Source organism: Malaclemys terrapin, chromosome 7, assembly GCF_027887155.1.
Source record: "Malaclemys terrapin pileata isolate rMalTer1 chromosome 7, rMalTer1.hap1, whole genome shotgun sequence".
Classification (NCBI taxonomy): Eukaryota; Metazoa; Chordata; order Testudines; family Emydidae; genus Malaclemys; species Malaclemys terrapin.
The window spans coordinates 82,664,820-82,679,968 of record NC_071511.1 but is presented as its reverse complement, the minus strand read 5'-3'; the positions used below and the strand labels follow the sequence as shown (position 1 = coordinate 82,679,968).

General features: G+C 42.6%; 1 protein-coding gene across 7 annotated transcripts in view; it reads left to right on the top strand.

The window, feature by feature from the left end:
- CTNNA3 (catenin alpha 3) overlaps positions 1–15,149 on the top strand; it is a 954,554-nt gene that overhangs the window by 509,826 nt on the left and 429,579 nt on the right. For all 7 annotated transcript variants that reach the window (XM_054035487.1, XM_054035488.1, XM_054035489.1 and 4 more), the window contains one exon: positions 9,271–9,351. In XM_054035487.1, the coding sequence (XP_053891462.1) occupies positions 9,271–9,351 (81 nt within the window). The remainder of the gene's footprint in view (positions 1–9,270; positions 9,352–15,149) is intronic.

Sequence of the window (15,149 nt, the reverse complement as noted above, 5' to 3'; positions counted from 1 at the left end):
CTTGTACAACAAATGTATGTATGGAATTTTCCCAATTATCTTCATAATTATCAGAACATGGAAAATCTCTTTACATTTAGTGACCTTGTGTAAAATTTTACACTAGTGGCAGTTGTTTTCACACACTTCTTTTATAATTTGGTATGAAAACTGTAACTTTTTTTTACTAGTTCTGCCTTTGGATAAAGGTTTAGCAAGGAATAAATGATAATAGATCTTTGTTTCAAGCTAAATTGTAAGAAAGGACATGATGTATTTTTTTAGCCATTTTTACAAGGACTGTGATGTCAGTTTTATTGAGTTTCTTGGTTCTTGCTCAGTGAATGAGCTGTATCAGTGGAGGTCCTATGGTTGGTGAAAATAATATTGCCAATTTGATTACTTCCTTGAACTAAGGTCAATCATTTATAGTTTGTACATCTAATAACATATCACAGTTAATATTTTGATTGGTGGTCACATTTTTGCTTGAGATTTTTTAAAGTAGTTTTCTTTCCATAGAGAACTGATCTAATGAAATATAGCTTCTATTTACAGCGGGGTTTGTTTGCTTTAGTTTTGTCTTTTGAAACTATATACAAAGAAAAAGACATTTATCATATAGTCATATTGTAGCTGGGAGGGAGGGAAAATTTTTACTCCAGTCGTTTGCTCATAAAGTCTCTCAAAAGCTCTACAATTAACGATCAGTATCAGTACAGTCCCAGAAAAATCAAACTTATGTGCTCAATACTAGCCTCAACCTTTTAAAAAAATGGAATGTAGGTCTCCATGCAGGGGCGGCTCCAGGCACCAGCGCACCAAGTGTGTGCCTGGAGCGGCAAGCCTCGGGGGGTGGCCTGCCAGTCACCGTGAGGGCGGCAGTCAGGCTTCCTTCAGCGGCATGCCTGCAGGAGGTCCGCCGGTCCCACGGTTTCGGTGGCAATTCGGCGGCGGGTACACCGAAGGCGCGGGACTGGTGGACCTCCCGCAGCCACGCTGCCAAAAGCCGCCTGACTGCCGTGCTTGGGGCGGCAAAATACATAGAGCCGCCCCAGTCTCCATGCCATGTTCAGAGAAACCTTGGACTACAACCTGACCCTGATTTAGCAAGGTGTTTAAGCACATTCCTAAACTTAAGCATGTGAATACTCTCATTAAAATTAGGACTGTTTTTAAGTACGTCACTGAATTAAGGTCTGTATGCATTTTGGACGGGTGGCTTCAGGCACCGGCGCAGCAAGCGCATGCCTGGGGGGCGGCAAGCCGCGGGGGGTGGCCTGCCGGTCACTGTGAGGGTGGTAATCAGACTGCCTTTGGCGGCATGCCTGCAGGAGGTCCGCTGGTGACGTGGTTTTGGCGGCAGTTCGGCAGCGGGGACGCCGAAGGCGCAGCACTGGCGGACTTCCCACAGGTGTGCTGCCGAATCTGCGTGACCAGTGGACCTCCCACAGGCGCGCCGCCGAAAGCTGCCTGACTGCCATGCTTGGGGCGGCTAAAAACATAGAGCTACCCCTGATTTTTGGATGAATTGAAGTCAGGAAAAATAGGGTCTTCTTGCTTTCATGTGGAGTGCCACCTCTTGCTCAGGCCATCTATGGAATCTATTCCTGGTTGCTTGTGCATCTGACATGGTACTGACAGCGAGCAGAAGCACAGGACTTGCCTATCCCCTAATGGAGGGAGTCAGAGGAAATGCTCCAAGAAGTTCCTCTGTTTTCCTTTTTCTAGCCCATTTCAAGATTTTTTTGGGGTAGAGGAAGGGAGGAGGAGAAGAGTATTCTGGGCCTACATTAAACTAAGAGATTTATGGGGGTTGAACATTATAGTGATCTGCCTCTCCCTTAACCAAAGGACATTGCAAGATCAATACACTAAAGCCTTGTCTACTTAGGCAGCAATGCATAGGATATGCATAGCTCCCTACAGTGCAGAAAGGCTCTCTAGTAGCTCCCTGTGGTGTGAAAAGGCTTCAGTAGCGGGGAGCTGCCAGAACCTTTCCCTGCTGCCACCCATCCTCCCAGCAGTGAGGAAAGGTTCTGGCAGCAGAGAGGCAGTGGGACATTGCACTGTTAAAAGTAGCAGTGTAGATGTGGGAAGTATTGCTTGGGTGTGTAGAGAGCCATGCAGGGTATATACCCTAATGTTTTGGCATGTCTTTACTCACCTAAGATGTGCTCACTATCTACACTGCTATTTACACCCGTGCTACAGGGGTGTGCAGTGTGCGTACCCTACATGGTACCCTAAGTGTAGACGAAGCTTAGGTTAACAAATGTTAGGCTAACATGGAAACATTGGACTGGGCAAAGATGACCCTGAACCAAAACCCCATTTCTGAACATCCTCAAACTTCAGGATTGTCCTAATATGAACCCAGACCTGAAGTTTGTAAATGATCATTATATTTACGATGGGTTGAACTAAAATCCAATTCTGAACACCTCTGGTATTTGAAATCTGGATCCTAATTCAAATGTCGTAGCTTGAGGCCATGTCAGATGGAGAGGGTGGAATTTCACAGACAGGTTATTGCTATTCTAATGTATTGGATACATTTGTTGTAGGAATCAATTGGGCAAAATCCAAAATATTTTTGTCTTATATTTAAAGTGCATAGCCTCCAGTTCTACCAATCAGAACATACTGGGTTTCAACTCCCATGTTATGAACGAAATTGAGTTTGCTCCCTTGTCCTCTGCAGGCTATTAACCAAATCATTTCTGATAATGTCTTATCTAACTTGTTCTTCAATATGCGAGGTTAATTGTGAAAAAGAATGGTTGTATATTTGTGAACATATATATTTCTCAGTGAAGATGAACCATTTTCAGTTGTATTTGAAATAGACAATGTATTCTGTATCAGTATGTTGGAAAATTGAACATCACTGCACATCTGATCCCTCTCATTCCATATGATTTGGCCAGTAGAGCTATTTCATTTATTATAGGTCCGTTAGAGAGAGCACTTCTCAACTCTGTGCTGCAACTGAATTCCTGATCATGGCTTAAAGGGGCATTGTTCATTGATTAGCATTGTGAATATTAATTACAGCCATGTGCACTGTTATGATATCTGTGGATAATTGTATCCTTATTATAGAGTTATCAGACTCAACACTTGAAAAGGCTATATCATTGCTTTTCTAAAGCAACTCTAGCTAAATCTTCTTTTTAATCTCCTAAATTGCAAAACACATCGGTGCTCAGAAGAAAGGCAGAAGGCAGAGTAGTGTGACTGTTGTGTAAGCAGTGGTAGAAATATCAGCAAACTAAATTAAAAGCCTCATCTCAATAAATAGTTTGCTTAGTTTAAATTCTCTTTAACTTAATGCAGTATTAATCTCGTAGAATTGCTGCTATCGCTAACACTGTTTATAATACAGTAATATTAATTTAGAAAAACAACATAGAAATACCTTAATAATTACCCTCCACTCATGGTACCTTCTTGGCATTTAGCCACTGAAGAATCCAGGGGAGTTCTGTGCTTTGGTCTTTCCAGATTTTATATCAGATATATATTTTACCACAATTGAGTACAGAAGGAACTTTTATGCTTATTCAAGGCTAAATCCTCAGCAGGTATAAACTGTCATAACTCCACTGAAATCATTGAGGTTATGCCAGTTTACATCAGCTGAGGATCTGGCCTTTATTGTGAATTATAATATTATAGGTGGGGCTGGTAGCATCACCTATTATTAAGGTTGACCTACACTTCCCATTAGAAGCCCCATTTTCAGATGCCACAAATGTTGCCAACCTAACCATTTAGGCAGATGTTTTTTTAATGTTCGGTGTCTGCTTCAACCTGAATTTTTGTGGAAAATTTCAGCCAAAATGTGTCAGCCATTTCTGAGAATGAGGCTAGGGGAAAATATGTTGTTTTGCCCATGTTAAAAAAAATCTGGTGATCTTCTCTTTGATAAGCTCAAATGCTCCATGCCTTGGTGCCAACCTACTATTGCTATCGGTTGCTCCATTAGGAGAGAATATTAATTCTATGCAACCTTAATTCAGCCTCCTTGTTGTTATACATTATGACACAGCCTTTAATTGCATGCTTACATATTATGTTTTCCACAGAAACCCTTTCTCATTCAGTGCACAGGATGAACCTACCCTTGGGATGAATCAGGATTGGGTAGAAAAATTGTTTCTAAGACTGCTGCCTCATTTGTTGCAGAAGTTGGAAGGTGTTCACGGAATGAGCCAGGGGATTGCAGGGAGAGAAAAGATGCTACTTTAAAGAATTGGACCCCATCCCTGCTTCTGCCACATAGTTCATATATGGATATAACTTTTTATGGATGGGGAAAACTGGTAAAACCTATTTTTTGCCATGGAATGTCCATTTTCTGTCCCTGGCTTTTGCATGAGCAGTAACATTGTGATGACAGACATACCCACTCATCACTCCTTCCCCTCCAGTTCCTTTGTATACTTAGGGGGAGTAACTTGTCCTGGTTGTCATGACAACAGCTGCCTTTGATAACTGATTTACCTCAGATGTCCTGGTACATTATTACAAAGAAGGGTCTCTGGGGAGACTGTAGGGAAAGCAGCCTGACTTTGGCTGGGTGCCTGCTGTGCTCCTCTGACTTTGTACTGTGGTAACTTACACCGTTTCTTTTCTAAGGGTAATTGTTACTTTTCTTTTTTTTTTAAAAAGGGTTACATGAAAAGTCCAGCTCATTTTCAATTATATTTGTTTATTTGCTTCTTACAAAGTTGGGGCTGTGGCTTTTGTGAATATTTACCTTTTCAAAAAAGCAAGAAATTATAGCTGAGTTGCTACTCAATTTTCTGTTTCACAGTTTCAAAAAAGTAGTTTCCAGTTTGCAGTAAAACTGAAGTTTCATTAAACATGTTTTGTTCTACTACAGTATAATTTAAATATTTTCAATACGTTGGTCAACATGACATTGAGTGGTGAAATATGGAGCTTCATAAAGATAACAATGGCAATAAAATATACTTTGAAGACAACTTTGGTCCATAAACAACACTATTTCAGGGTCTACGAGGCAATTGCTGCCCCCATCAGAGACCACACTGCCTTGTTGCACCTTCCCTCCAGGAAGGTATCCTGCTAGAAGGAAAGAACAGCAAGTTCAGACTTTAAGTATTGCCTAGTGAGGCCTCCCATGATCAGCTGCAGGCAGAACCAGCAAGAACTGCCCCTCCATCATCTAGAAAGGCCGAAGCAGACAGAGACCAATCCAGACAAAGACCAGCAGGCCAGATAAAAATGGCTAGCTGCTTCTATTGGGGCCAATTTTGAGTGAAGCCAGGATAGGGAATGAAGACTTTCATTGAACTAATCAAGTTATCTGGCCTGGTCAGGGGCCTAACCTTGAAAATATTTGCTTTCAATCTCTGTAAAGAACTATTGCTTATATTAAGGACTTTAATGCCCAGTGGCTACTTTGAGTTCAGTGTTAATTTGTTATTTTGTAAACCTCTGGTGAACCAGCTCCATGTAGCACCAGGCTCTGGTGAGCTCTTGCCAGCACTTAAGGGGAAAACATTCTGCCTATTAAAACAAACAAACAAAAAACAACAAGGAAATTCACCAGCAAAAACTTCATTTAATGTTAGTTAAGGCTGTTTTCATCAATAAACTAAGACATACAAAATTAGGAAATACAAAGTTAAGTATTAAATAGGACTTCAGTAATGGAGTGGAGAGTATGCTTATAAAATTTGTTGCTGACAGCAAGCTGGGAGGGATTGCAAGCACTTTAGAGGAAAGGATTAGAATTCAAAAGGAAGAATTGTTCCGAAATCAATAAAATGAAATCAAGAAAGACATATACTTAGGAATGAAAAATCAAATGCACAAATGCATAATGGGGAATAACTGGCTAGGCAGCAGTACTGCAGAAAAGGACCTGGCAGATATAGTGGGTCACAGATTTAATATAAGTCAATAACATGAGTCAGTTGCAGAAAAGGCTAGTCTTTTGGAGTTTATTAACAGGAGTGTCATAGCTAAGACACGAGATAATTGTCCCATTCTACTTGGCACTGGTGATATCTCAACTAGAGTATTGTCCAGTTTTAGGTAACAAATTTTAAGAAAATATGTTGACAAATGTGGGAAAGTTCAGAGGAGAGCAAAAAAAAAAAAGAGTTAGAAAACATGATTTCTGAAGAAAGGTTAAAAAATTTGGGTATGTTTAGGTTTGAGAAAAGAAGACTGAGGGGGGTACCTGATAAGTGTTCCCTGACTTCTTTATAACAGCTCTTAATATTTTTGATCAGTTGTTCTTCATGTCCACTGAAGGTAGGACAAGAAGTACTCAGGTCAATCTTCAGTAAAAGTCATTTAGGTTCAATATTAGAAAATTTTTCCTAACTGTAAGGATAGTTATGTACTTGAACAAGTTACCAAGGGAGATTGTGGAATTCCTGTCACTGGAGGGTTTTAACAACAGTTTAGACAAACACCTGTCAGGGATGGTCTAGGTATACTTGGTATTGCATAGGTGTGAGGGAATGGACTAGATGATCTCTTGAGGTCTCTTCCTGCACTACATTTTTATGATTCTTTGAAAAGTCTGTGAAGTCAAGTACTTTCAACTAAGAAAATGTCAGAATGAACATTGCCCATACAATGATTGTTTGGAGCTCTTGTACACATGCATTATGATACAGCCTTTAATTACATGAGCTCTTTTTTTTGTTTGTTTGTTTGTTTTACATAAGACCTCTGGTTCATTTAGTGCCTAGGAAGCGCCTACTCTGGGGATGAATTGGGGTTGCTAAAGGGAAGTTATCATTGTACAAGGGCCCTTATGTTTAAGGCTTTTCCTACACTCACCTTTATGTCTTCCACATACTGTAATAGTATTAGCACCCAGTTTTGAAATACGGTGTAACGTGAGAAGTCACACTTTTAAATAAAGGATTTATCCTAGCAGTAATAGAATTTTCTTCTACTGCAGAAAGATGATCTATTAGTCTAAACATATCCATGCATATTACGTAAATAAAGTTAATCAGAAGCTGCATTTTATAATTTGTTTAGCCTTGCAATAAGCAAGGTGAAGAGTAATTTATGTAGAGTTATCTGTGCTTAACAGACATTGACCATTGATAGTAAATTCACAAATAAAGGACTTTCTTTAGATTTAATATTTTGTATGCCATCTCTTCAATGGAGGAGGAGATTTAGCTGTAGCTGCCTCAGAGAACTAAGTGGTTGTAGGGGCCAGTTTACATCATTACCACCTCTGACATTACATCCTACTGGAAAAGTTCAGAAATCCCAATACTTGACATTGATTGTGTCTCCTTAGAAAAATCACCTCTCTATATAAATCTTTAAAGGATCTGTTGAGGTGCTATTTCACCCTTTAGTTGGCAAATGCATAGATATATGCTGAGCTAAATACCATCCAAAATGCTTTTATTGGTTCTTTTAAACTAGAAGTTAGGAAAGGATTAATTTTGCTGCCAGGACAAATTGTGGCGTTGCTAAATGCAGTACAGGAATCATTATTTTCTTTGGTACTTACACAGGTATTGATATTAGCATCTAGTTACATTACTTTTATGGCATTGTAGCTACCTTTGATCATTCACTCTTTATGGAGATTATAGACTCCGATTGTCAGGCTGTCGCAATAGCTGGAAATAATGAAAAATGTCCAAGACAGCCCTAATATAGATTATTTATACTGGAAGAAGAAAAGAATTGTTCCTTTCAATCAGTGGAGAATATGACAGTTATTTCAAGGCATTTGTAACATCCAGTGACAACATTTAAAGTAGTAGGACTTGATCCTAATAGGCTTCCCTAAACTTTCTTCCTCTTGTTTCCGTTCTTTTGTACCAAACTGATTCAGCATTGTGCTTTTTTTCCTATTGGCAGATTTTCTTTTGTAATAGAAAATGTATCTATTTGTATGTATATACACTGTTGGACTATCATATATGTACACAAAGGTATATGTAAAGGTATATGTACATTTATAATCAGGTTATATAAATATAGAGAAACAAATTTATTTTTAAGAAAGTTTAATGAAAATGCTTCATACCATTTTTCAGAGTGAGATAGAGTTTCAACTAGGTCACATAAAATGGAGTTGCTAATGTGTTAACGGTATATTTCAAATACTATGGTTCAGAGTCTCAGCTGGTGTACATTGGTGTAGCTCCACTGACATCAATCAGAGTCTGTCTCTGTATCTTGAAATATTACACAGATTGTAGGAAGTCTGTATTCATGATTTTTTAAGTAATTGAGTAGGGAAAATACATGTGTGTCTTTCTTTTGGACTAGAGCAATACAATTTTGATTGGTAAACTGTCAAATTGCTTTAGAGAAATAAATTTCATAAGACTACTTGCACCCTTACATACTGTATGTGTTGTCTTAAATATATAATATGACATAATTGTTAGACAAAATAAACTAGGAGTAAAATTATATACAGTCAGTGTTGGCCAATAACGTAAAATATCAACTACTAATTTCAAATGTTAATAATAATCCAACCACTTTGCACTAGCAGAAATAGTTTGAAGGGAAAAAAATGAGAATACTGCTATATTAAAAGTGTGAAGCTGACACACACAGTACCCTCTAAAGTATCTCAAGGCTTTTTTCCATGTCTTCTATGCTCCGATGATTTTTTCATTATGTGCTGTCAGATGAAAGGCGTTTCTAATTTTCACAGATTACATGAATTGAATTTGCAGTGCACATCTTTTACATTTAGCAACTCACCAGTGTAGTTCTATAGAATTATTAAAAATACTCTAGATTATAGAAATTTAAAAGCTATCAAACTGTATTGTGTCTGGCCCTTTTAAACCACTTGCAAAGATAGTTCAAAATGTTTACATAGGTGTGGTGATAATGAAGTGGACATTCGTTGTGGTGCTTCTAATATCATGTGGAATGTATCCCAACATTGAAAAAGCAATAGTACAACAATTCAAAGTATATAATATATGATATCTATGTAATCGTTTTTCCACTTAATATAAGCAAAGTGTGTATTCATCATATTGAATGCACTATGACACTTTAGCAGTTGATGCTTGAAAATGTAAGCTGGTGGTTTGCACACATGCAAACCCACCTCTATTCAGCAAAACTGTTAAGCACCTGTTTAAGTCCCATTGACCTTAATTGGACTTAAGCACATATTTAGTTATCCATGTGCGTAAGTGCATTGCTGGATTGGGGACACACAGAGAGAAATTGTTAAAAGATGTTAAATAGTAATTGTATATGTAACAGTTTTGTTTTCTATAATGTTTGTTTCAGGCTGACAAGAAAGAAAAGAGTAATGCCCTGAATATTGCAATAGATAATATGTGCAAGACGACAAGAAACCTTCGCAGACAGGTAAAGAGCTTGGGGACAAAAAGATGGGAAAGCAGATTTATCTAAATATTATTTTTCCTGCTTTTGATATCATTATAATTTTTAAAAAAGAGGAATTCTCATTCAGAGCATTTATAATGTTGTCATAACCCTGCAAAGATCTAAGATTATGAATAAGGCCCCAGAAGTGGATCTGGGTGCATATATACTGTGACAAAGTTCTGTCCTTGACTCCGTGGGTTCTGCATTTCCTGACAGATTTTTGCTAGCCTCAGAGGCTCACTGTGACCCTCCACATAGCCCTTCTGTCTCTAGAGGCAAGGGTCACAGTCTACTGAGCCATTTTCATCATAAGCCAGCAAGGCAGGTGAGGAGAAACAACCCTCCCTCACACAGTCTCTGTTGTCTCCCAGTATCAGTGATTAATCAGGGAGGGGTGGGGGAGCCCGGGCCCGCCCTCTACTCCGGGCTCCAGCCCAGGGACCCTAAACTTAGCAGCTATGAAAGCTGACTTTTTGGAAATAGGGCATGTACAATTCCCTGGGCTATTTCCCCACAGCAGCCCCCACTCAATATCTTCTTCACAATTACCTCAAGGCCTCCTTCCTTGCACCTGATATGGATTCATACTACTTCATTCCTCCAACAGCACAGCTCCCTCCTATAGCTCCTGACACCCACACCGCAATGACTAACTGGGAGGCTTTTAACTAGTTCCAGCCAGTCCTTGATTGGCTTCAGGTGTCCCAATCAATCTAGCTGTCTCTTCTGCCTTCTAGAAGGATCTTAATTGGTCTCAGGTGTCTTGATTAACCTGGAGCAACTGCCATTTGGTTACTATGGTACCAGGGATTTGTTTAGTCTGGGGTTAACATACCTGTTCCTCACTACTTTACTGTAGCCATCTGGCTTGCCCCATTACATATCCCCCCTCTGCTCAACACCATAGAGTTGGGCAACTTGGGACACCAGGCAATGTGCTCGTGACAGACAATCGGCATTGCCATGGTGGCATCCAGCCCTGTGCTGTATGCAGAAGTGGAACGGTTGGAGGGATACGACCCACCTGGTGACCCTTGCGTTCTTTTCCTTATTCCGCTGTATCCACTGGAGGGGTGCATGGTCCATCGCAAGAGTAAATTGCCGGCCTAAGAGGTAATAGCACAGTGTCTCCATGGCCCATTTGATAGCAAGGCATTCTCTCTCAACTACGCGTATTTCTGTTCTCTTGGGAGAAGCTTTCTGCTTAGGTAGAGGATTGGATTCCTCTTCTCCCACCATTTGCGACAGAACTGCCCCCAACCCCACCTCGGAAGCATCTGTTTGTAAGATAAATCCCTTGTTAAAATCCAGGGTCATTACAGAGTGCCGTCCGAAGGTCTATGAATGTCCCCTCTGCTGCATCGGTCCACTTCACCATGTCTGGATCTCGGGCCTTCACCAGGTCTGTTAGGGGACTTGCCCTAGTGGCGAAATGGGGAATAAAACATCGGTAGTAGCCTACCATGCCTAGGAATGCACGTACGTGCTTCTTTCGGGTCAGCTGGGGCCAGTTTTCAATCGCCTCTAGCTTATTCGTTCGGGGCTTCACTATGCCCCTCCCTACAATATATCCCAGGTAACTAGCCTCTGCTACCCTATGGCGCATTTAGCGGGATTAGCAGTGAGGCCAGCCCACCTTATGGTGCGCAGTACTGCCTCAACTTTCTCCAAGTGGGTTCCCCAGTCTGGCATATGGATGATGACATCATCTAAGTATGCGGCTGCATAACTAGTATGGGGGCGCAGCAGCTTATCCATGAGGCACTGGAATGTGGCCCAGGCCCCATGTAGCCCAAAAGGGAGGATGGTGTACTGGAATAGCCCGTCAGGGGGGAGAACGCTGTCTTTTCTTTAGCTTCTTTGGTCAGGGGAATCTGCCAATACCCTTTTGTCATATCCAGTGTAGTCAAAAATCGAGCACCACCCAGTCGGTCAACCAGTTCGTCGATGTGTGGTATGGGATATGCATCGAATTGGGATACTTCATTCAGTCGGCGAAAGTCATTACAGAATCTCATGGTACCGTCAGGTTTAGGCACTAGAACAATTGGACTGCACCACTGACTGTAAGATTCTTCATGTACTCCTGGCCAGAAGAACCTCCGCAGGATCCATGCCTGGGTTTTCTCTACCCCTAGGTGTCCTCCAAACAGGTGACTGTGGGCGAGGCTCAATATGGCTTTTTGATGTTTTCATGGCACCAGAAGTTGATGCATCTCCTGCTCCTGCATTTGCACCATGTGGTACAGGAGATCTTTCTTCACATAAAGTAAGGTCCTGGACCCCGGACCTTCCCCTCCACTGGTATCCCATCTATCTCAGCCACCTCTTTCCTGACGTTATCATATCTAGGGTCCTCTGCTTGGTACCGCCCGAAAGTCTCTCTCCTGGGACTAACCTGTCTGAGCTCCCAGGGACCAACGTCTGCTTCTTCCAACGGCTCACCGCTGTCATGGCTGGGGCCAGCCTCTGGCTCATCTTCCATGGTGGTAGTTTCTCTGATGGCTGCTCGTGTCCCTCTGCCTACTAGGGCGGTCTTCTGGCCCTGGGTCAGGATCCGGGTTCCCAAGGCCTTCACAGCCTTCCTCTCTTTTTTTGTCTTCCGGGCCTTTTGGGGGGCTGGGAATAGATCCTGAGAAATCTCAGCGAACGTTGGGGGTTGACATTCCCCCAATGATGAGTCGCTGCCATCAGGGTCCCCACTTCCCTCCAGTCTCTCCACGGGGAGTAAATTATCAAACCCTGGATAGTCTCTCCCAATGACTACAGGATATGGAAGTTTAGGAACCACGCCCACTGTCATCTCAATAGGGTTCCCCTGAACCTCTGTCTCCACTGGGATGGGGGGTAATGGCTCACAGCTCCATGCACACACGTCACTGCTACATGTTTGGCTTGTAGCAGCTGGCTACTTTTTACCTGCGTACCCAATATAAGGGTGATAGCACTCCCCGAGTCCACAAGCGCTGTAGTCTCTGCTCCATTTATCTTCACCGGCCTGGTGTAGTTATGTGGGGCTAATGCGACGCCTGCAAGGTGGATAAGGGAGCACAGGATCTCCCAATCCCCCAAGTTGCATTGCATAGACTCCTCAGTGCTGGGACACTGTGCTGCTATGTGTCCCCACTCCCCACATGCATAACTTCTATAATTGTTTCTAATCACTCCCCTATCACGGAGGTTAGGGGGTTTAGTCCCAGGGTTCCCCCCACTCAGGCCAATCCCTTCCTTTTGAGGTCCCCGCTGGTTTTCAGCCCCTGCCTTCCTCCACCTAGGATTCCCCAGGGGTTTGGCTGTCCTACCTTCCAGGGTTGGGGTCGGGTGCTTGCTTCGAAAGGGGCCTTCCTTGGGTAGTCTGGTCAGTTCCCTGGCTGTCATGTGTCTTTCTACCAGCATGATCATCTCATCATGGGTGGATGGATCGTTCTGGCCTACCCATTTGCGGAGATCTGGTGGCAGTCCTCGCATGTAATGGTCCATGACCAGGGTTTCCAAAATCTCCTCCAGGCTGTAACCACTTCCACGCGAGGTGTATGAGGTTGAATAGCTGGGACCTCAGGGGTTTGTTCTCCTGGTACTTCCACTCCATGAACCTCTGGGACCGTACTGCTGCTGTCACCCCTGATCGTGCTAGGATCTCTGCCTTCAGTCGGGTGTAGTCAGTGGCATCCGTGGCAGGCAAGTCAAAGTAGGCCTTTTGGGCCTCTCTGCACAAAAAAGGGGCAAGAATGCTGGCCCACTGCTCCTGGGGCCACGTCTCACGCTGAGCAGTCCTTTCGAATGAGAGGAGATATGCTTCTACGTCATCTTCTGACGTCATCTTTGGCAGACAACCAGTGGCCCTCAGGGTTCGCGTCCCATCTGATCCCCGGGCCTGGGTGGTGAGGATCTTTAGCTGGTCCACTACTTCTCGCAAGAGGACACGATCTTGGGTTGCCTGGACCATTAATAATTGATTGGTTTCTTGCTGTAGCTGCATAGACTCCTGTTGCGCCTTTGCCTGAACCCAGGTGGCCTCCTGCTGGGCTGCAGTGGCTTGTACCAGAGCTCTTACCACCTCTTCCATTGTGATACAAAGCAAACCAAAAAACAAACAAACCCAAAAACAAATCCAAAACCCCAGTGCACTTTTTTTTCCTTTTCTTTTCTTTTTTTTAAAACCTCTTTCTTCCGCCATGCTGTGAATGATGATCCCACTTTGACACCAGTTGTGACAAAGTTCTGTCCTTGACTCCGTGGGTCCTGCATTTCCTGACGGATTTTTGCTAGCCTCAGAGGCTCACTGTGACCCTCCACATAGCCCTTCTCTCTCTAGAGGCAAGGGTCACAGTCTACTGAGCCATTTTCATCATAAGCCAGCAAGGGAGGTGAGGAGAAACAACCCTCCCTCACACAGTCTCTGTTATCTCCCAGTATCAGTGATTAATCAGGGAGGGGCGGGGGGGAGCCCGGGCCTGCCCTCTACTCCGGGCTCCAGCCCAGGGACCCTAAACTTAGCAGCTATGAAAGCTGACTTTTTGAAAATAGGGTGTGTACAATTCCCTGGGCTACTTCCCTACAGCAGCCCCCACTCAATATCTTCTTCACAATTACCTCAGGGCCTCCTTCCTTGCACCTGATATGGATTCATACTACTTCATTCCTCCAACAGCACAGCTCCCTCCTATAGCTCCTGACACCCACACCTCACTGACTAATTGGGAGGCTTTTAACTAGTTCCAGCCAGTCCTTAATTGGCTTCAGGTATCCCAATCAATCTAGCTGTCTCTCCTGCCTTCTAGAAGGGACTTAATTGGCCACAGGTGTCTTGATTAACCTGGAGCAACTGCCATTTGGTTACCATGGTTCCAGGGATTTGTTTAGTCTGGGACTAACATACCTGTTCCTCACTACTTTCCTGTAGCCATCTGGCCTTGCCCCATCACAATACATATCAAGTATCATTTTTTTCAGAAATTTGCTTATTATGGCATTTGGAAATTTGCAGTAATTTTATGAAATTTTGTACACGATTGATGAAATTTCACATATATTATTCTTGTCTATCTGAATTTTGCCCAAAAAACAAATTTGAAAAGCCATTTTTGCTTGAAAATTAATACTTATGAGTTGTGTAAGAACTGTTTGACGAGAAGGTTAATGGTGCTGTCTACCTCGTGAACACATTGGGTGGAGGAATAAGGCTTGAGCTGAAAGGCATGAAATCTTGAGTTTTATTCCTACCTGTGCCAATATGTGGCTTTAATAATTCTTTTCAATTATAGCACATGACAAACATAAATTATGCCTCACAATGCTTTTGTGAAGTGGATAAAAATAATTACTCTCTGGTTTGTTTCTGCAGATTTCTTAAGGTGTTTCAGGCTCTACAGGAGCAAATGAAATATGGAATTAGGACTTCTCCAGTAGCTGGTTTTTGGTCCATTTGGCTCAACTGGCAAGATCAGGGCCATAGTGTGCTCTGTCCCACGAGTAATGAAATATTCTAGTGTTCTACAGATTCCATCACTTTGGTGCTTCAACTTCACACAAAATTTAATGGAGGTGACACAGTAAAGTTATGTTTGAAACTAGCTTTAATGAGTGATAGGTGATGTAGAACAGTGGTTCTCAAACTTGGGCCGCCGCTTGTTCAGGAAAAGCCCCTGGTGTGCCGGGCAGATTTGTTTACCTGCCGAGTCCGCAGATTCGGCCTATCGCAGCCCCCATTGGCCACGGTTCACCACTCCAGGCCAATGGGAGCTGCAGGAAGGGTGGCCAGCACGTCCCTCGGCCCG